Below are 22866 nucleotides of genomic sequence, written 5' to 3'. Positions count from 1 at the left end.
ATAAATAAAACATGCTTCCAATAATGGAGGCAGGAGCCAAAGAAAGCTAATGTGATAATGAAGGTCAGCACAAAGTCAACAGAACTGTGACCAGCCAATTCTTGCTTTATATTTTGTACTTTTACCATGCACAAAACACAAGCATGTCATCATTGTGAAGTGGAAATCTGTGAAAAGGCCTTCCTATGTAGGGCCCTGTCAAGAAGCTTATGCATTTTGTACCCGTATCCAAACAGAAAGCAAAGCTGGCCCTTGATTTTGCTGAGGAGAGTGAGATCTGAATTGATGCAGTTTTCACTACTTTTTGACAAATGTGTATATAGGAGAAATGGGAGACCCCATTGGCTTTTGGCCTGGAGTTTAACGAAGTACTGACAGTACCATTGACATACTTTTCACATATCTACATTGTTTAGCATGGCATACATTTTAAAATCAACCCAGTTATTGACTTTTCTGTTGGCTAAAAGTGCTCTGCTGGACATTCAAAACTTTTCCCTATCAAAGGCAATGTTTTCTAAGTAAATAGTAAATTTCACTCGGTTCCTAATGTTTTTTTAATGCATTGGAATTCTCTAAATACAATAGTGTTTTAAGGGCTTTTTTTTCTTTTAAAAGAAATTGTTGTAGTTTAACAAATTGTTTGTCCTTGCCTTTGTTTGTCCTTGCCTTTTCTACAAGTCATTCTGGCAATATGTCTATGAACTATTCTCCTTTAAAATAAAAAATGGTTAATGTAACTTTAAAAAAAAGACCTAGTAAATAACTGATGTTTGATCAATGGAGAAATCAGACTCCCAAAACTGTCACATAGCATTCTTATGTAATACCAAAGACTGATAGATTAAACCTTGCTTCATTTTTGACTGACTTTTAGAATAAAAAATTGAATTCAGGATTTGGGGTGACACAACACGTATTTGTGAAACTTTCTTTCCAAACCGGCTGAAATCTAATTCTGAAGATAAAAGACATGGTTACTGTTGCTTATGTACATATGGAAACAAAACTGAGGAAACGTTGCCCAAAAGAAAAACTTCCAAAGGGTATAAACATACCATAAAATCTGTTTTGATGCCTATCATGTACTTCGCACACTTAAGTCGAACAACTTACAATTTTCAGAAATTGTGTGCCATGGGGTTCTCCTACTTAGCAAGCATGGTGAAATCCCCCCTTGGAGGTATTTGAATGTACAAACTTACTTGTATTTATCTTGTCCTTAGACATGGATCTAACACTGCTTAAATACTATAAAGCTGTAAGGATTTGTTCTGTGGCTATGTTAATTACAACTACAAAATACCTCTTGAGAGCCTTGGACTGTCCTTTCTCATTGTTGTGCAGCTGCATAGAACTCATTCATCAACTTAAATTTGGTAATTTCAGACAGAATGTGGGGTTGTATTGCAGTTTCAGCTGTGACATGTTGCTGTCACAGCAGTTAACCTGATGGCTGTGACCTGCTTTTTTAAAAATGTCTTTGGTATTTCCATATTGCAACTTCAGGTGTGCTTAAAAGTCCTGTGGCTCAACTTGACTGAAGTACTGTTATGCCACCTAATCTGACTTTGGTAGACTGCAGTCTTCTGTGTAAAACTGATATTCCACAAATAAACAGAATTTGTGTTTTGGTTTCAGAAACTGATTTCTGTGGCTCTGACCATCCTCATCTCTGATCTTATAATGGAAAACTGTAGCTCTTTAAAGTAAATGTTGTCTGCGGTCTTCAAAATTCTGTTAACATAACACACCTGTGGGTGGGATGCAAAGAATGACTTTAGATCCTACCTTGTATGAATGTCAAATAATGCTAGCAAGACGCATGACTCCATTGCTCTTATGTAATATAAATATACCATTCTTAGGAACAACCAGCTCGTTTTTCTTGGTGGTTAAAGTTGCCAAGTGCTAAACTTGTACAGTGAGGGAAAAAAGTATTTGATCCCCTGCTAAATTTGCCAGTTTGCCCTCTGACGAAGAAATTACCAGTCCATAATTTTAATGGTAGGTTTATTGTAGCTGTGAGAGACAGAATAACAACAGGAAAACCCCCAGAAACCCAGAAGACCAAAGTCAGAGATTGATGTGCATTATAATGAGTGAAATAAGTATTTGATCCCCTATCAACCAGCCGGTTAGGGTTAGGGTTCTGCTGTCAACAGAAGCAATCAATCCATCAGATTCTAAACTAGTCACCATGACCAAGACCGAAGAGCTGTCCAAGGATGTCAGGGACAAGATTGTAGACCTGCACAAGGCTGGACTGGGCTACAAGACTATTGCCAAGCAGCTTGGTGAGAAGGTGACAACCCTAATCCTAACTGTCAACCTCCCTCGGTCTGGGGCTCCATGCAAGATCTCATCTCATGGAGTTGCAATGATCATGAGAACAGTGATGAAGCAGCCCAGAACTACACGGGGAACTTGTCAATGATCTCAGGGCAGCTGGGACCATAGTCACCATGAAAATGGTAACACTACACCGTGAAGGACTGAGATCTTGCAGAGCCCGCAAGGTCCCCTTGCTCAAGACAGCACATGTACAGGCCCGTCTGCAGTTGGCCAATGCACATCTGAATGACCCAGAGGAGAACTGGATGAAAGTGTTGTGGTTAGATGAGACCAAAATCGAGCTCTTTGGCATCAACTCGCCGTGTTTGGAGGAGGAGGAATGCTGCCTACGACCCCAAAAACACCATCCCCACTGTCAAACATGGAGGGGGACGTATTATGCTTTGGGGGTGTTCTTCTGCTAAGGGGACAGGACACCTTCACCGCATCAAAGGAACGATGGACGGGACCATGTATCGTCAAATCTTGGGTGAGCACATCCTTCCCTCAGCCAGGGCATTGGAAATGGGTAGAGGATGGGTATTCCAGCATGACAATGACCCAAAACACACAGCCAAGGCAACAAAGGAGTGGCTCAAGAAGAAGCACATTAAGGTCCTGGAGTGGCCTAGCCAGTCTCCAGACCTTAATCCCATCGGAAATCTGTGGAGGGAGCTGAAGGTTCGAGTAGCTACACATCAGCCTCGAAATCTTACTTGGAGAGGATCTGCAAAGCAGAGTGGGACAAAATACCTCCTGAGATGTGTGCAAACCTGGTGGCTACCTACAAGAAATGTCTGACCTCTGTAATTGCCAACAAGGGTTTTGCCACCAAGTACTAAGTCATCTTTTGCAAAGGGATCAAATACTTATTTCACTCATTATAATGCACAGCAATCTCTGACTTTTGTCTTCTGGGTTTCTGGGGTTTTTCCTGTTGTTATTCTGTCTCTCACAGCTACAATAGACCTACCATTAAAATTATGGACTGGTCATTTCTTTGTCAGAGAGCAAACGGGCAAATTCAGCAGGGGATCAAATACCTTTTTCCCTCACTGTAACTTACTAGCAGGGGCTAAAGATTCTAGTTCAGGGGATTTTGTGACTGATTTCATGGCGAATAATACATTTGTGGCTGTAAACAGACTCTATAAGTACATTGTGAAGATGGTGCATAATCATTTTGCTCAGCTTGAAATAAATGGGAGGCAACATTACCTCTGAGGGGGAGGGCATCTTAACATAGGTGATTCTCACCAATTAGTCAAGGAGGCGGAACTTAACTATTTCCTGTTCCCATTGGTAGGGGTCAGGAGCTAGAACAGGAGTGCAGGACCGAGATCACTGGACCTCGGTCCCAGCCTCCTGTTTGCTTCTGGACCTTCTTTTCTGCCTTTTTTTCTGCTGATTTCCCCCCCCCCTCCCCTCAAGCCCCTAAAAACATTTCATTGCCTGCTTCGCAGACTAAGGCAATGGGCGGAAAGCAAGATGCTGCAGATGATTTTCTGCTGACGAAACCCTGGCCTCCTCCAAGATGGCGCAGGTGAGATGGCCCCTTGGAAGTTCCAGGAAGGGAGCACGGGCTGGGGAAACAGAACATAGAGTGCGGGGGGCCGTCTGCTGCTGCAGCAGTAGAATACAGGAGGAGAAGGAACTTTGTGAGGAAAATGTTCCCTGCTTTGCAGGGTCCTGCGATGCCAAATAAGCACCCCCAAACCAACCTAGCCCTACATCTATAGGTGTAGGTGTACAGGATTCACTGCAGTCCACCCTGGCGGCCCTCAACGGGGCAGCGGCAACTAGTGACGGCTGAAGAACTTGAGGCTGCAAGAATGGCAATCTCAAGGCAGCCACTAGAGGGCCCAAGAGACAAGTTCTGGATCTCATTGTTCAATGTAACCTGACCTCCACAGAGTCAGGTGGGAAATTTTGTATTCACAAAGCTTAATATGATTTGTCTGAAGCTCCTTGAGAAAAACAGGGCTGGCAGTTTTCAGAAGAGGAAGTTATTGAACCAGCGCCTCCTACTCACCTCTTCAGACGACTACCAATTTCTGCTAGCTATAGCTATTTCAGCCCTTAGAGCTATCTGATGAAATGGTCCCTGAAGGGCAACAAAGAATTTTGTTCAAGGCTTCCAGAAACTGAAAGGATAATATCTTTCCAGACTTTATTTGAAAGACAAATGAGCCCCCTCCCTTTTCAAACAGAGAAATCCCTTTAAATGCAAAAAATATATATATTACCTAACTCCGCTATAGATGAGTTGTAGGAAAAACTGGTAAAGGTGCCCAGTGCAGAACTTATCTCAGAGAACCTTATATCATAGGAAGTTAATAGCAAAAGCCCCTTTGAATTGGGAGTGTCTAGCTCATACCACTATTAATGTACAGTTCTGGAGTTTTTATTTTAAAAAACCTTCATTTGAAAGGAGACTTGTAAAACTTTGCTTCAAAATAAACTATATTATACAAGTCAGGTCAAGAGAACTTTCCTTCCAGTGTTAGAAATCCAGTTTGTAGAGGCGCACAGTTTGTTACACAGTACACAAGTAAATTTAAAAACCTTATTAAATCCCCTACCCACCAAACAGCACAGCTAGTAAAAATACAGAATGCAACCTTTATTTTGTAAAAAAAGAAGAATGCCACTTAGTTACTAGAGTGCAGGTAAAAGCACTACTTTAGTAGAGGAATGCGGACAATGTTCATTTTGATATAGTCCGTCTTCTGGCTGTACTTAGGGCTGCACTCTAATAGGTACGGCTATTGCATGCATTCTTGACATTAAGTAAGGGTTCTCAAACTTTAGGTCTGACGCAGTGTAGTGCCCTCAGCTGGTTGGATTAATAGGGAGGAAAATTAACCGGCTTGACTAGTAGATTAATTGGTGCCAAATCCTGTTACTGTAAATATTTTGTTTCTTGGGTCATAGAGTGTATTTTCAAACGAGCTGTTTAATTGTACAAGTGCACATGAAGGGACCTGCCACGGTAATATCTGATCTACCTCCCCCACTGAGAAGTAAAAGTTAGTCTACATTCTTACGTAAGTGATTTGGGTGTGTTCATGGGGCTCTTTGGATCCTAGCCTGAATAATTATGCTATTAACAATCTGTACTGAAATCGTATCTTATTATCAATTGTCGGCCAGTTTGCTGACCAACACGCAGTGTGGTATAGTCATTACGGTGTTGAACTAGCAAAAGGGTTCAACACTGCCATGAAGCTCACTGGATGATCTTGGGCCACTCCCTCACTCTCATCCTCACCTACTTCACAGGGTTGTTGGGAAAAGAAAATGGAAGAAGGGAGGCCTTTTACAGCACCCTTTAAGATCCTTAGAGGAAGAGTGGGAATAAACATGTGGCAGTGGCAACTGAAGGCCTTTGGCGAGTAGAGCAAAAAAAAGCGTCCCCCCCCCCAATTAAACATCTAACATGAAATCCAAATACTTTGGGTCAGTGTGAAACACTTAATTGCTTATGACATCAATTCACCTACAGTATTAATGTATTTTTCCTTTCAGTATTTCACTGCCAATAGATGGGTCCTCTAGGACAATGCCATAAAGGACAGAAAGACATCACAGTACAGTGTCAAAAGGCTAATGCCTCACTGGAAAACAAAGTCAGCCTGGCATGTAATTATGAATGAGCATTAGGATTCAGGGCTCCCTTATCAACTCATGTTTCACACCTGAAAGCTTCAACCTGGAGCTTTCTGAATATCTTGATATGGTAATGTGGTTTTGTTGCTGTTCTTCATCACTCCACATTTTGTGCCTTCCCCTGTTCTACCGCATCTAAATTGGATGCTGTAAGCTACAGATTCCCTGAATGTGGTAGGAAATCATGGCCTACATAGGCAAACATAACAAGCTCTAACATGTTCCGCACACAAATTATCCCGTTAATTTTCATGGGTCCATTAATGTACTATGCAATCTATCCTTACAGGGTGCAGACAGCATTTGAGGCTACACCAATAACAGCATTTATATAGTATATTTCAAGTGGTCAAACACTTCACATACATTAATACAGCAATCTATACAGTAATCTTTATAACAACCCTAGAGCAGGTCACTGTTACCCTCATTTTGAGAACTAGTTATTTACATATATTAATAGCACATTAAATGCTTGTTTCTCTCTTTAAATTGAAAGTGACAAAGCGATCTAGTATCAAGACAGTCATTTTTGTCTACCACAGTATATAAAAGGTGTTACTTTGACTATTTCAGCGTGATATTTAAGCATCTACCACCCATATTGAAATTAACCCTATACGGCTGCTATATCAGTTATGGAATACTTAAACTGCAAGTACTGAATTTGCATTTCTAGCAGTTGCAGGCACTGATGATACAAAACACCGAGTATCTCTCACCACACTTTATAGAATAGTCATAAAATTTTGGGGATCACTACTTTCCCCCACTACGGCTTAGGTACAATCTCAATGATTCTGCCTATTAAATTTTGCATGATAAGGGATAGCACAGGAAGATCCAATATGAGATGGATGGACTCATTAAAGGAAGCAACAGCTCTCAGTTTGCAAGACTTGAGCAAGGCTGTTAATAGGATGTTTTGGAGATCATTAATTCACAAGGTCGCCATAAGTCATTAAGTGACTTAATGGCACTTCACACACACACTGCAGTTTTATAGTCAATTAAAGGTTAATTAATTTTTAAAATTAGACGCTGTAGCATCTAGAACACTACTTAGATAGTAATCTTGCAACATACAGAGCCACTGGTAATCTCCAAGAAGATTTTTGCATAAACAGGAAGTATTCATTCAATCATCAGGAAGTAATCAGCAAAAGTAAAATATTTTATATCTGGCATATGTGGTGAGAGATGAAGTAGACATATAGGAAAGATTCAATTAATCAATACAGATTTATTTCTGGCATGTATTTTACTTGTAATTGCCTATAAAACAACCCTCTTATCTGTCTGAAATTTGGCAGGCAAGATTCCTTTGAGGGCATACATCCAAATTAGATGGAAAACAATGATGGAGCTATTAATATTTCCCACTGAAATCAATGGACGCAAATAACTGTAACAACAAAAAGAATGACTATCAAAATAATGTTTTTGCAAACAAAATTTTAAAAATGCACATCCCATAACAGAAGTTTTTTGTGCAGGGGACATGGGGTAGGGATGCTGATTAGGAACAAAACCAGGGTACTAGATGGAGCAGCTGATCTTGGATCGTACTCTACTCTTCAGAAAAAGTTATTTCCCTTTGCAGGGATATATTTAACAATGCAAAACAGCATATCTCATTGAAGACAGATTGAAAAGTTGGTTTACATAGTTAATTTAAAAGCCAACATCTGGGGAAATAGCCAGAAGTCACAAAGAAATATGGCACCCAGCTGGTCAGAAGGCTCCAACCTTGTGTCTGAAGCTACCCACTACGGGCTATGCTCTACCTCCACAGAACAAGAGCTCACAGAAGGGTCTGTATTAAAACAAACAGGAATTTATCCAGGAAGCTGTAACGCCCCTAAAACCTTCCTTCTAAACAAAGATCTCACTTTTGTCAGAAATATTTGCCAGAATAAAACACCATTTTGTTTATACAGAAATAATTTTAGGCAAGCTAGATTTGTATATAAACAATTTTGTATCCTTTAGTATGTAGCTATCAATTTAAACTTTTGTAAGGGGTGTTATGCTGAAGGGAGGAGGTACCCCGCCTATAAGAGGAAGAGAACATAAGTGAAGGCAAAACGGATTGCCAGATAGGCAGAAATGTTTAAATTCCTTGAGTCTTTTTACATTCAATATGGCATGGGCACAGTTGGTTATCTTCAGAATGCAGCATATGCAGAATTGCAAGAGACAAAGATGTCTGAATGCATTTGGGAGCGAAGGATGGAACAGCAAGATGCTCTGTTCTAATGGTGCATTAAGCTGGGAAAGGCAAGGAACTGTGTGCAAATATGCATTTTGTTCCCTAATGCATAAAGCCTTTAGTGATGATTTCAGACCAATTCAGCAATATAACAAAGCACCCTGGCTTGTGCCTAGCTATTTTACTGAAATACAGTCAAGTTTAGCATAAATAGCCTATTGAAACAAGCTGGGTGACATATCGTTAAATGCAGTATCTTGCATTAAAAGTTTCAAATAATACTTCTACAAACTGCTGTAAAAAAAGAGAAATCCTTACAAATATGCAATGGTGGGCTGGATCCTATCAGCTTTTCCACTGGCACAAGAAGTGTGGCCTAACTTGAAACCCCTCTGTAGCCCCATCCTATGTCCCATGATTCCACGCAAAACCTCCTTGAAAGTCAAAAGTAGCACATCTTCCATCTTGCATAAATGGAAAAACTGGTATGATACAACTCAATAAATACAAATATCTTTCAGTCATGTTCTGGCATTGCATTTAATACGTATTACCACATGGATTAACTGAGGTTTGACAACCCATGTTGCGGCTCTTCACTGGAACACGGAATAGAGTCCCATCTGAACACATGCAAAGCTTGTAGCGTTCCCAGTCGCCATTATTAAACTGTTCTCCATAAGAATAACTTGGCAGTCGGGATGTATTGAGTACCACGCTTCCATTCAGGATAATGCTGTTGTCCTACCAAAGAGAAAAAGTATACAGAAGTTGGCAAACAGTATTTCCTTATGAATAAGCAAGTGTTTACTTTCATGTCTAAATGCAAGTGTTTACTTTCATGTCTAAACAATATCGAAGATGTTTAGCGCGACTGAAATTGCCTTACATGGAGTCAGACTAGTCACCGCTTGACCAACACTGTCTATTCTCAATTGACAGTGGCAACCCAAGGGTTCTAGCAAATGCTTTTTCCCCACTCCTCCTTGAGATCCTTTTAATTGAGATATCAGGGATTAAATCAAGAACCTGCTGTATGAGTTCAACTACTGAGCTGTATACACCTGCTCTCCTTTTTAAGACAGTGCTAGTTCACCAATTTGAGGACTGGCTACAGAGATGCCAACGCTCACTGCAGGAGTCCCTGGTTTGCCTCTGGGAACCACAGTGCTGCTGGATAAGACCAGCAGTCCTTCTAATTCAGCATCTCATCTCACACAGTGGCCAACCAGTTATTTTGGGGGTCCAACAAGCCACCGAGGCCGAGGCCTTCCCCTGATATTGCTTCCTGGCACTGGTATTCAAAGGTTTACTGCCCCTGAATGTGGAGTCTCCCTTTAGTTACCATGGCTTGTAGCCACTGACAGACCTCTCCTCCATGAATCTGTCTAATCCCTTTTTAAAGCTGTCCTGTGCCTGTGGCCATCACTACATCCTGTGGCAGTGAGTCCCACATTTTGATCACTCGTTGAGTAAAGAACTGTTCCACCTTTCCTGAAGCTACTGTCCATCAGTTTCACTGGGTGTCCCTAAGTTCTAGTATTTGGGGGGAGGGAGAAAATAATTATCCCGGTCCACTCTCTCTACTCCTTGCATGGTTCTATACACCTTTATCATGTCCTCCCATCAGTTTGCTCATATTTGTCCTAATGACTAGAAATGTGAAGGCCTGAGGGGGGAATATTTATCAGGAGGACTCTTTCAGTTTTTCTAATGGAGAAAGAGAGGCACACTGACCAAAAAAAAGCCCTATGAAATTGTCTCCTACGACGTTATGTGCTGAAATCCCAACCTAACTTATCTAGTTTGGCCTGCAGTATGATTGCATGAGACTCTTTCTGTCCAAATGCATTCTTTCGTTTATTACAAAATTTGTTCTCTTTTTAACGTCTATTTTTTTCCTACCTCTCACATGGTGCAAAACTAACATACACACGAAAGGACAGCAAAGGGTGCAGCCATTTGCCACTCTCTATCAAGTAGTGGATACGTTCACGCTTTTACTTGTAGAAAACAAAGGCACTTATCATTTTAAATTCCATAATTTTGACAGATAGTTCAATGTTATATGCTAACTGAGTCATACATTATGCATGTTATGTTGTTAGAGCAGTGAAATAAGTTTAGGTTTGATAAGAAAATAAGAATTGATATGAAAATTGCATATGTAAAATAACAGAATAAGATCTGATAAGAAAATAAGAGTTGCTTATAAATGTTGTAAGCTACCTATAGTCCCCTCTGGGAAAAGGGTACATATTTCAATTGCCTCCGAAAATGTCTGGTTAAAAAAAACACACCAGAGGCATTACTTTCCGTGGCTTCAAAATGTCCAGAGATGTTGCATTTTTAGCCACAGCAACCTCCACAGTAAGGTTATGGATGCTCCCCCTTCCCCCAAGCCTTTATGTGTGATAGCTGATTGCACAGCTCTCCTGTACTATAGATGGGGATGTCTTTGCTATAAATATGGCAACACTGACTCCTCCTGCAGTAGTGGAAAGGTGAGGCTGGCTCCCAGCACAAGAGAAGAAGGTAATCCCAGTGCCTGAATCGATTCTCAGTGGCATGGTATAGGATCAAGTTCCTGAAGGGAAAAAAATAGATACACCTACCACATTACCTATAATACGTTACAATTTCAAATAACTTTAGCCACTGAGGGTTTAAAAAAAATGTTTTCACTGTGCTGCTGGTAGCATTTTTCACTGGTTACTATTGTTTTAATTTTAGCTACAAGCCCTGAGCATTGGAGAGGTTCAATATAAATGCTTTGAATAAAACTCCGTACAAACACCAGCTGCAAGCCCCGAAAGAATTACTCACTGCTCTGAGCTCCAGATTGCCTCCCATATGAAACTCAATGGATTTTCCCATAATAAAAACGCCCTCATTTCCACGGACAACAGCACGCTCATCAGTCTTTATATTTAGATCACTGGTAGCATTACTGGTAACCTGAGAAGAAAGACCATAGCTGTACAATATGGTTACTAAACATAGTAGCGGCTTTACAACCCCCTCCCCTCAAAAAAAACAAAAACTGGTCAACGGCTGGACTAGAACAGAGAGCTATTGTAAAATTTGTAATTGACAGAGGTTGCCATTCTAATCACATTTACTATAAAGCAAGGCTTTGTCTATGTGCTTTACTATTCATTAAACAAGTCTGCAATCTAGTTTTATTTGATGGTCTATAACTGTAAATAAATACTCATATACAAAGCAAGGCTTGATTCACACAGGCAGGAGAACCCGGCAGTGGAATGTACCACTTCAGAGTGCAGGGGCTGTCGTCTAGCCCTGAATCATCTTTCCCACAAAAAAAATCCATGCAAACAGAAAGCTAGCACAGTACGGAGAAAGGTTCTACCTCCTCTTTGCAGGGAGTTTTTTTTAATACACAGTAGAATATTCTATAACATGCTTCTTTATGTTCCTCTACCTCCTGTATCTGAATTGGTGCTGTCCATTCCAGTAGCTCAGTTCTCTGCTATTTCATTCCCCTGCATATCTAAACCAGAACTAAATCCCACTGAACTCTATAGAATTTATGTCTCAGTAAATGCACTTGCCCTGACTTAGGTGGCCCAGGCTAGCCCAATCTCATCATACTTTGGAAGCTAAGCAGGGTTGGCCATGGTTAGTATTTTGATGGGAGACCTCCAAGGAAATCCAGGGTTGCTACACAGAGGCCGGCAACAGCAAACAACCTCTGAATGTTACCTTGCCCTGAAAACCCTACGAGGTTGCAGTAAATCAGCTGCGACTTGATGGCCCTTCCCACCACCAAATGTGTTTAGGATTGCACTAACTGTAAAGGTTGCTTTTTCCTAACAATAACAAGTTGTGTCTTTCTTGCCACAAAGAGAGTTATCCTCTCAGGCTGCAATCTTATACACGCTTATTTTGGAGTAAGCTCTTTGAACTCAAAAAGGAACTTACTTCTGTAACCATGCATTGGGTTGAGCTACATGACCCCGCCCCCCGCTTTCAATTATTTATAATGAAGAAGAAGAGTCGGTTTTTATATGCTGACTTTCTCTACCACTTAAGGAAGAATCCAACAGGCTTACAATCACCTTCCCTTCTCCTCCCCACAACAGGCACCCTATGAGGTAGGTGGGGCTGAGAGAGTGTGACTAGCCCAAGGTCACCCAGCTGGCTTCATGTATAGGAGTGGGGAAACAAATCCAATTCACCAGATTAGCTTCCGCCGCTCAAGTGGAGGAGTGGGGAATCAAACTCAGTTCTCCACATCAGAGTTCACCACTCCAAACCACTGCTCTTAACCACTACACCAACTGGCTCTTTATTTGCTGCCTTGCAAATAAAGTTTAAAAACCTGTTCGCACCAACCTCTGTTACCCTGAGAAGTAAACTAGGATGCTCCTGTATTCTTCCTGGGCTTTTTCAAAGCTGGGCTTTTCTAAGGAAAAAAAACTTTTGCTGTTACTAGCCTATTTGCCTATGGGATAGGCAGAGCCAGAGAAATCCAATCTGGATCCAATCTACTGCCAGTGAAGAGGCTGGCAGGTGTGAACTTTCCTTCATGTTCCCTTCCCCCCACCCCTCCCAGCAGTCCCTTCTGACCCCTGGAAAGATTCTTGCTGGTGCTGCAGGACCCATGTGGACCATCCCCCCCCCCACCACCAATGTTGGAGGACAGCAGTGAAGAGAGGGAGGGGATGAAATATCTCACAAGTGCAGCTCCTCTGATATAAGAGGAAGGAAGAATGAAGGAGGTGGTAGTGATTTCATCCCCTTCACTGCATTCCCCTGCCTCTTCCAACCCATGTGCCTTTTTTGTCCCATGAAGCCAGGAATCATATTTCAAACCTGACTGCTCCTAAGTAAGGAAACACAGGGAAAATCTGCAGACTGAATCCAAGGCATGGAGTCTAATCCTATGCATGCTTTCATGGAAATAAGTCAGAGGCACTTACTCCCAAATAAGTACATTAAGGATTTCATGCTTGCTTAAATGAAACTATTTCAGTTTTAGCTTAGTTTAGTGTCGTTATAATGGTTAGTGTTAAACTAGGGCTGGGGAAACACAGATGCAGATCTTTACTCTCTTAGTCAATCTCTTAGGCTAACCTAATGCACAAAGTTGTTGTAAGGATTTTAAAATAAATGGAGAACCATGAACACTGCCCTGATCTCCTTGCAGGAGGGGCACGATGAACACAGATCTTATGAAAGGGGATGAGTGAGGTGACCATCTGATTAGGAAACGATGGCTAATCTACTGTACACAAGTACATCTCAAGTTGCTATTCTGCTGCGTAAAGAATATGTAGACAATCAGAAAATTAGCCAGATGATACCTGCCAGAGCCCAGCCATAGCGTACAGAGCATTGCAAGTTTAAAACTATAGACACATTATGGACATTGCAGAAGGAAGTAAGCAATTCAATAAGGATATTCTATACCCTCTCTGTAGATGCTCTTTGGACATTCAAAGTTTTTACTCCGCTCGGCAGATGAAATTCGTGAGTATTGTAGTCAGTGCTGAACAATGTGTTCTGTGTCCGTGGGTCAACAAATTCTATACCAATATCACTGGTGATTAATGTTTTATCCGTTTCAACGCTGAGTTTTGTTTCTCCTTGCTGAAACACAATCTTAGAAAAAAATTACGTAAAATGTGTTAAATGCAAAAAAAAAAAAAAGCAATTTACTACTTTAACTGAAGGCGTTGCAGTTTCCTGCATGCACTTTCAGGTCATAAAAAAACCTTACTGGCTGGTTCTCTCCAACAATCACCAAATCTTCGTTTCGCCGGCCTCCCACTGTGCTCTTGTACAACGGATGTATAATTCCCATGTCAGAGTCTTGTTTAAATCGCAGTAAGCCACTCTCATGAAACTCCATGCTGTCACAGCCACTGGGCCCGATACGAATCACCGCCCAGATGATGAGCGTGATCTAAAAGCCAAAGCCAAACGTGATTTCCAGACTTGTGATAATGCTATTGTTTGAACTAGATACCCTGTTTACCTAGAATCTAAGAGCCCCGTGGCACAGAGTGGTAAAGCTGCAGTACTGCAGTCTGAACTCTGCTCATGACCTGAGTTCGATCCCAACGGAAGTTGGTTTCAGGTAGCTGGCTCAAGGTTGAGTCAAGGTTGACTCAGCCTTCCATCCTTCTGAGGTCGGTAAAATGAGTACCCAGATTGCTGGGGGTAAAGGGAAGATGACTGGGGAAGGCACTGGCAAACCACCCCATAAAACAAAGTCTGCCTAGTAAACATCGGGATGTGACATCAACCCATGGGTCAGGAATGATCCGGAGCTTGAACAGGGGACCTTTGCCTTTACCTTTACTTAGAATGGGACTATAAAACTTGTAGCTCACCAAGCTGACTTTAGCCAGGGCCGGCATCAGCATTAGGGTTGCCATGTCTCCCCTGGCCACTGGTGGGGGATGGAGGGAGGGTAGGATCACCAGATCCAGGTTGGGAAACTCGTGGAGATTTGGAAATGGAGCCTGGAGAGGAAAGGGACCTCAGTGAGGTTATAACACCATAGAGTCCACACTCCAAAGCATCCATTTTCTCCAGGGGAACTGGTCTCTGCACTCTGGAGTTCAGTTATAATTCCAGGGAATCCCCAGGCCCCACCCAGAAACTGGCATCCTTTGAAGTGGGGCAGCTGTTGGGGCCGCAGCTCCCACCAGCTCACTGCTGCTGCTGCCCATGGAGGGGCAGGCACATGAATGCGGGGAATGGGCAGCAGGTGCAGGTGAGTGGGAGGAGAGGAAGGCATGCTAGCAGCAGGTACATGACTAGTAGGTGGGTGCAAGAGTGCAGGGAGCAGTGAGCACATAAGTGGTGGTCCAAGCAGTGGGTGGGTGCATGACAGGTGGCAGGAGGTAGAGGGTGGGCGTGTGAGCAGTAACGTGTAAGGATGCAGGGGAGCCCTAGACACTCTGCTGAGGACCACCTGCGGTGAATGACAGGCTGACAAGTCTCTGGGTGATGCTACTTGCACACCCAGATGGATATTTGCAGTCATCAACAACATACTCTGGTGGCAGTGCATGCCTGCATTAGAAAGTAATTCACTGATCCGAATGATATAGAAAGTGACTCTCATGCACATGAAATTCAGAAAATAAAGGGGGCTATCCGACACATAGAAGAGCCCCATGGCCTAGAGTGGTAAGCTGAAGTACTGCAGTCAAAAGCTCTGCTCACGATCGGAGTTCGATCCCGATAGAAGTTGGTTTCAGGTAGTCGGCTCAAGGTTGACTCAGCCTTCCATCAATCTGAGGTCAGTAAAATGAGTACCCGGCTTGCTGGGGGTAAAGTGTAGACTGGGGAAGGCAATGGCCAACCACCTCGTAAATATAGTCTGCCTAGTAAACGTTGTGATGTGACGTCATCCCATGGGTAAGTAATGACCAGGTGATTGTACAAGGGACTACCTTTACCTTTATCCTACTTGGAACTAAGCCTGATTGAGCATAATGGGATTTTCTTCCAAGTAAACATGAACAGGCCTTGGCTGTGAAGCATTTTCCTTTGGGTTTTTCTTTTAAACGTGTACTTTTTTAGTAGTGGAGAAATGGAATAAAGTAATTTTAACTCTCAGCCTGATGATGAATGATTAACAATGCATGTAAGGGATAAAAGGCTTAAGGCTGGTTAAACTCTACAGCTACAGATAGTATACTAAATAGAGGGATGCATAAAATGAAGAAAAACTATATTTTAATTGTGAACTCACATTACTGCTTTCCCACAGAATGGGATGTTTATTATGAAATAGCATCGAATTTATTAGCAGTTGAGTATCCCAATGGCCTAATTGGCCTGAGATCTTGCAGTGTGTTTATTTCAAAAAGTGTTAGGCTCCATAGTGAACAAATGGTTGATTGTCAATAGGAGGCAGGTTTATAGTGGACAACTGATCCCAAAGTGGTAAGCATTACTACGTAGTTGATAGTGCCCAAGACAATTGCTGACATGGTCAGAGAAAATAAGCTTAGATCTCAGAAGCGAAACAGGGTTGGCCCTGGTTAGTATTTGGATGGGCAACCTCCATGGAACAACACCAGGGTTGTGATGTGAAGGCAGGCAATGGCAAACCACCTCCAAACATCTCTTGCCTTGAAAACCCTACGGGTTGCCATAAGTCAGCTGTGACTTAACGGCACAAAAATGTGCTTAACAGAAAATAAGTGTGATAGACTTTGTATAATCACATGATTATGATTATTAACCATGTTTATAATGATTATATATTGTTTTGCCTTAGTAGTGAGAAGTTCTAGGATAATCTTTTACAGGATGTTTCAGATGATGGAACACTGAAGACTTCCAGTACTTTACAAATATACAGGCTGAGCAAGCAGCAAGCAAGCACATAAATAGACAATGCTAGGCCCACCACATCATTAATCTCCAAGTAACAGCAAACCACCATCTCTGGAATATTCTTGCATACAACATAGGATCTAAGCAGAAACATGTTCCCTTTTTAGCCCATGTTCTTTTCCTTTGCAAATGGGGGTGCAATATCAAACATGCTATACAAAGGTTCAGCTTAACTGGGTCAAATATACATAAATGAGCAATAAGAGTTGAATCCACGTCAAAATAAATGGCAGTCAGTGTGAATGTCTATTTGAAGGAACGGATGTACAATAATAGCAATGCCAATCTGGGGAAAAAATGGGCAAGGGAACGTGCAGCTGCTTGGAGCCTAAATTATAAACGATCATATTCAGACTACACTGTTTACATGGCCATGGCCTGTAATTTAAGGAGGTAGGTTTACCTTACAATGTCTACAGTTTTTGGAGCATGGGTGATGTTTTAACCCTTCTTTTAAACCAAACTTTTTTTTAATGTTAGAACAATACATGCAGAATAAAAATTTGGCTTCAGCCCGTGCCCATTCGACTGGGCCCTACTGAAATGAATGGAATCCACTATAGCAAATATATATTTTATTCTCTATCTAATAACCACTAACGTAACAATACCAACAATAGCAAAATGTCTTTTGCAGCCTATCATACTCACAATCAAATTGATGACAGCCAAAATAAAAAGGAGGATGATCACACAAATAGCCAAGTTGCCTTTTCGGCCCCGTAAGCCAGTTTTGTGCAGCCGATCTTCATCAATGGGAATATATCCAGCCTTGAAGTTGCTATTATGTTCTTTGTTAATGTTCCTCCGCTCCACAGCCTTCTCACGCATGGACTTCTTCATGGGACCATTAGAGCTTTGCTAAAATGTCACCCAAACAATAAGTTAAGTCCAATACCAGGTGTAGGAGCCAGGAAAACCTTGGATTCCTAACTCACTATGGGTGCCAATAGCTCACACGTGTTAATTTGTTCTATTATCTCATTTTGTCCTGCATTAAGTTTGACATGTATTTTAATGTTGCTGTTCTCTGCGAGTGTCTCAAACATACTTTGGGTGAACTGATTTCTCTTTTGATTGGATCTTGTTTTATATGGGTCTGTCTTTGTAACAGGGGCAAATCCAAGGCAAAACCTCCCATGCATAAATGGCCTTACAACTTTATTTATGAGAGTCTTTTAAGACGGCTATTTTTGCTTCGGTTCCAGGGGAGCAGTCACAGGCGGCCCGTTACCTTGCGCCCCCCCCCTTGAGATCCCAGCAAACCCGCTGGAGACCGGAGCTTAGGGGCAGCCTTATAGTCGGGAATGGGGAAGGGGGCTTGCACAGCCGAGGAAATTGCATAGCTAGCTGTGGACCCCTCCTCAGGAGAAAGGATGGGGGCGCAAGGCCATTGATGCCAAACCCAGGGCCGGATTTAGGTTTGATGAGGCCCTAAGCTACTGAAGGTAATGGGGCCCTTTATAAGCCCAGCTGTCCTTTGTCAACAACAAATTGTCGCTGGTTTTTGTGCTGAATATATGCTATATGGTAATTTATGGACCTAATCGGTATCGAAAGCCATTTGCACATAACAAAACATAATTCACAGTGGGTAGCCGTGTTAGTCAGTCTGCAGTAGCAGAAAAGGGCAAGACTCCAGTAGCACCTTAAAGACTAACAAAAATATAAGTATCTTCAGAAACGTCTTCTGAAGAAGTGAGCTGTGGCTCATGAATGCTCATACCCTACCAGAAAATATTTTTGTTAGTCTTTAAGGTGCTACTGGACTCTTGCCCTTTTCTACTATAACAAAACATGTATTTTATCAAAGTAATTGTTGAACAGATACAATTAAGAAGAAATATATTAATAGTGAAATATTTATTAAGCTCTAACTTACACTGATTTTTTATTCATAGCAAACTTCATAGTGCAAACACACTGACATTTGGCAAAAACAAAAGTTCCTTTAGAAACACAATCCATGTAGATTTTATAAGAGTGAAATAATTATTAAGCTCCAACTTAAAATGATTTTTTATTCATAGCAAACTTCATAATGCAAACACACTGGCATTTGGCAAAAACAAAAAGTTCCTTTAAGATAATTCACAGTGGGTCGCCGTGTTAGTCTGTCTGCAGCAGTAGAAAAGGGCGAGAGAGTCCAGGAGCATCTTAAAGACTCACAAAATATTTTCTGGTAGGGTAAGAGTCCAGTAGCACCTTAAAGACTAACAAAGAGTAGGGCAAGAGTCCAGTAGCACCTTAAAGACTCACAAAAATATTTTCTGGTAGGGTAAGAGTCCAGTAGCACCTTAAAGATTCACAAAAATATTTTCTGGTAGGGCAAGAGTCCAGTAGCACCTTAAAGACTCACAAAAATATTTTCTGGTAGGGCAAGAGTCCAGTAGCACCTTAAAGACTCACAAAAATATTTTCTGGTAGGGTATGAGCCACGGGCTCACGAAAGCTCATACCCTACCAGAAAATATTTTTGTGAGTCTTTAAGGTGCTACTGGACTCTTGCCCTTTTCTAAAAGTTCCTTTAGAAACCCAATTTACGTAGGTTTTATTTTATTTGTTTCTTATCTTATATTTTGGAAATGTACACCCAGTTTTTTCCCTCCCCCCTTTAAATTTTTTCGCCCCCCCCCCTGCAAAGAGAGTTGGGCCCTAAGCTATAGCTTGTTTAGCTTAAAGTCACCCCGCCCACCCAAGGCGAAGCCCCCCTCGCCTCGCCTGGCCGCTCCCCCTCAGCCTCCTCGGCGGCCGGCTGCAGAGCCCGGGCTCCTGCGAGGGGCGCGCTCCCCTAGAAACGAGGCCGCCCAACGGTCGGGGCCGCTGCGGCCAACCGCCGCCTTCCCCTCCCTGCGATATTTGGGGGCGGGAATGAAGAGGCGCCCCCTCCCCCCGCCCCTCAGCCCCCTCAGCCTCGTCGCTTTGCCCAGGCCCCGCGAGGAGGCCCGAGGGCCGTCCGTCACCGACCTGTTCTGAGGCGGCCGCCGCCGCGGTCGCCGCCATCTTCGCGTCCTCCCCGGCCTTGCCCAGAACGGGGGGGAGGGGCGAGTCTCGGCGCCGAAGCTGGCCGGGGGGGGGGGAGAGGGAGCCTCCTCAACGCCCCTCGGGCCGACTCCTCACAGGGGTGGGGGCGGGGCGGGGGCGGGGCGGTGTGGGGGGGGCGGGGCGAGAGGAGGCGTCTCGGTAGCCGCGCTCTTTTTGCAAGGGGTAGGGAGCCGGGAGAAAATATATTCAACATATATCGGGCGATGAGGCTGGCCAAGAGAACAGAATTCCTACATGGAAAAGAGGTGGAAAAATTCAAAGAAACTCGGGCGTCACATATTGGGATAAACGGGCAAAAATGGATTTTACTATTTCAGTTAGTGAGTTAGAGAAACAAGGTTTTTTGTTTATTATATTGGTAATGGAAATTTTTAAAACTGTTAAGACGCTTCTTCGGACGTCTGGTGATGGGTAAATTTCTAAGGTGGGTGGAGGGTCAAAAGGGTATATTTTGGTTTTCGAACTGTATAATTTTGTAACTATGAATGTACTAATAAGAGCATATAATTGATACTCTTTTGTATTTTCTTTTTATTTTTTATTATTTTTTATTGTTTTGTATTGGTTTGTTTTGTTTAATGTTATAAAAATAAAAAATATATATAGGGAGAAAATATACTGTGCATATATATATATGTGTGTGTGTGTGAGTGTATTTGTTTTGTTTAATGTTATATAAATAAAAATTTAAAAAAAATATATAGGGAGAAACTATACTGTGCATATATATATACGTGTGTGTGTGTTTGTTTAATGTTATAAAAATATAAAAAATATATAGGGTAAAAATATACTATTCTCTCTCTCTCTCTCTCTCTCTCTCCCCCTCCCTCCCTCCCTCCCTCCCTCCCTCCCTCCCTCCCCTGTTAGTCTGTCTGCAGTAGTACCACCACGACTAGATTAATTCATGCCATCGTATTCCCTATTACTATGTATGGGTGTGACAGCTGGACAGTGAAGAAAGCTGATAGGAAGAAAATAGATTCCTTTGAAACAGGGGTGGGGAACCTTTTTTCTCCCAAGGGCCATTTCTCCCAAGGGCACTTTCTGTGTATTCCCACCGATGTATTAAGTTTGAAAACGTTATAACAAATACTGTTCGCACTTTGTTTGGCCCCTTTAGCTGTGAAGACGTCTTCCAACCATTTATAAGCCATGGTATCCAAAAACCTTAAAGGGTTACCGCCTTTTGTTTTCCCAGCGATGTATTAAGAGTTTCAAAATGTTGTAAAAAACATCGCTTTAAAAGGGTTTTTGGATACCACGGCTTATAAATGGTTGGAAGACGTCTTCACAGCTAAAGGGGCCAAACAAAGTGCAAACAGTATTTTTTATAACGTTTTCAAACACTTAATACATCGGTGGGAATACATAGAAAGTGCGAACAGTATTTTTTATAACGTTTTCAAACTCTTACTACATCGCTGGGAATACAAATGCGGTAACAGCCTAAGCGATGTTTTTTGTGACATTTTCAAACTCTTAATAAACTCTACATGGGGGCTTGTTTTTGAGTTTTAAGAATTCGGATGGGGAAAACGTGCATCCAGAATGCCGCAAATCCAAGGCAAAACCTCCCATGCATAAATGGCCCTACTCGGTGTGCTTCATTTGTTTCAAATTTTGCAACTCTAACGCGCAGTAAAGGCTGTTTCCCTGCTCCAAAGTGACGGTCTTGCAAGGAAGACAAGGGGAAGGCGATGGGAGAAAGCCGGTGGTGCGTCAGGACACACCTTTTCAAAGGACCTCTCATTGTCTTCTGGTGAGGGCCCCCCCAGTCTAGCACTCCTTTCCGTTGGATCCCAAGAGAGTTCCAGCGGGATCAGGTTTTGCCTTGGATCTGCCCGCTCTCTAGATGCATTTTTCTCATCTGAATTCTCAAAACTCAAAAATAAGCCCCCTCCCCATGCAGAGTTTTGACAATTCCAACGGGGAAAATGTGCACCTAGAGAGCGGCAAATCTAATCTTTCTGGCATGGGAAATCTTTCCCATGCCAGAAAGATGTAGACAAGCTGGAACATGTCAAGAGGAGAGCAACAAAGACGGTGAGGGGTCTGGAGACCAAGTCCTACAAGGGAAGCTTCCCCCCCTTTGCATTCGGAGGGGAGAAATGTTTTTTTTTACAGCATTTTCAAACTCTTAGTACATCGCTGGGAAAACAAAAGGCGGTAACCCTTTAAGGTTTTTGGATACCACGGCTCATAAATGGTTGGAAGACGTCTTCACAGCTAAAGGGGCCAAAGTGCGAACAGTATTTTTTATAACGTTTTCAAACCCTTAATACATCGGTGGGAATACACAGAAAGCGCGAACAGTATTTTTTATAACGTTTTCAAACCCTTAATACATCGGTGGGAATACACAGAAAGCGCAAACAGTATTTTTTATAACGTTTTCAAACCCTTAATACATCGGTGGGAATGCACAGAAAGCGTGAACAGTATTTTTTATAACGTTTTCCAACCCTTAATACATCGGTGGGAATGCACAGAAAGTGTGAACAGTATTTTTTATAACGTTTTCAAACCCTTAATACATCGGTGGGAATACATCGAAAGTGCGAACAGTATTTTTTATAACGTTTTCCAACCCTTAATACATCGGTGGGAATACATCGAAAGTGCGAACAGTATTTTTTATAACGTTTTCCAACCCTTAATACATCGGTGGGAATGCACGGAAAGTGTGAACAGTATTTTTTATAACGTTTTCAAACCCTTAATACATCGGTGGGAATACACAGAAAGCACGAACAGTATTTTTTATAACGTTTTCAAACCCTTAATACATCGGTGGGAATACATCGAAAGTGCAAACAGTATTTTTTATAACGTTTTCAAACCCTTAATACATCAGTGGGAATGCACAGAAAGTGCAAACAGTATTTTTTATAACGTTTTCCAACCCTTAATACATCGGTGGGAATACACAAAGTGTGAACAGTATTTTTTATAACGTTTTCAAACCCTTAATACATCGGTGGGAATACATCGAAAGTGCGAACAGTATTTTTTATAACGTTTCCCAACCCTTAATACATCGGTGGGAATGCACGGAAAGTGCGACCAGAGGGCAGGGCAAAGAGAGGGAGGGAGGGAGGCTTTCCCCCCCCCCCCCCGGCGTTGCTACAACCAAAGCGCCCTCTGGACGTCCCTGGCACCCGAGGCCAAGCAAACGTCAGTTTGTTGAACAATCGCCCCGTATAAAAACGCTCTAGTCA

At 42.2% G+C, this 22866-nt stretch overlaps 1 protein-coding gene across 1 annotated transcript; it reads right to left on the bottom strand.

Annotated features, from left to right (window-relative positions):
• Nucleotides 1–8664: 8664 nt before the first annotated feature.
• On the bottom strand, nt 8665–19603 carry SGCB (sarcoglycan beta). Its single transcript, XM_056855224.1, has 6 exons — nt 19568–19603; nt 17252–17461; nt 13962–14147; nt 13652–13843; nt 11042–11173; nt 8665–8959 (listed from the first exon to the last, which is right to left on the bottom strand). The coding sequence occupies exons 1-6, from the start codon at nt 19601–19603 to the stop codon at nt 8756–8758; spliced, it is 960 nt and encodes a 319-aa protein (XP_056711202.1). The 3' UTR covers nt 8665–8755.
• Between the last annotated feature and the right edge of the window lie 3263 nt (nt 19604–22866).

This window comes from Euleptes europaea, chromosome 9 (genome assembly GCF_029931775.1).
Source record: "Euleptes europaea isolate rEulEur1 chromosome 9, rEulEur1.hap1, whole genome shotgun sequence".
Classification (NCBI taxonomy): domain Eukaryota; kingdom Metazoa; phylum Chordata; class Lepidosauria; order Squamata; family Sphaerodactylidae; genus Euleptes; species Euleptes europaea.
Note: the sequence above shows the minus strand (reverse complement) of the source record. Positions and strands in the feature narration are given on the sequence as shown.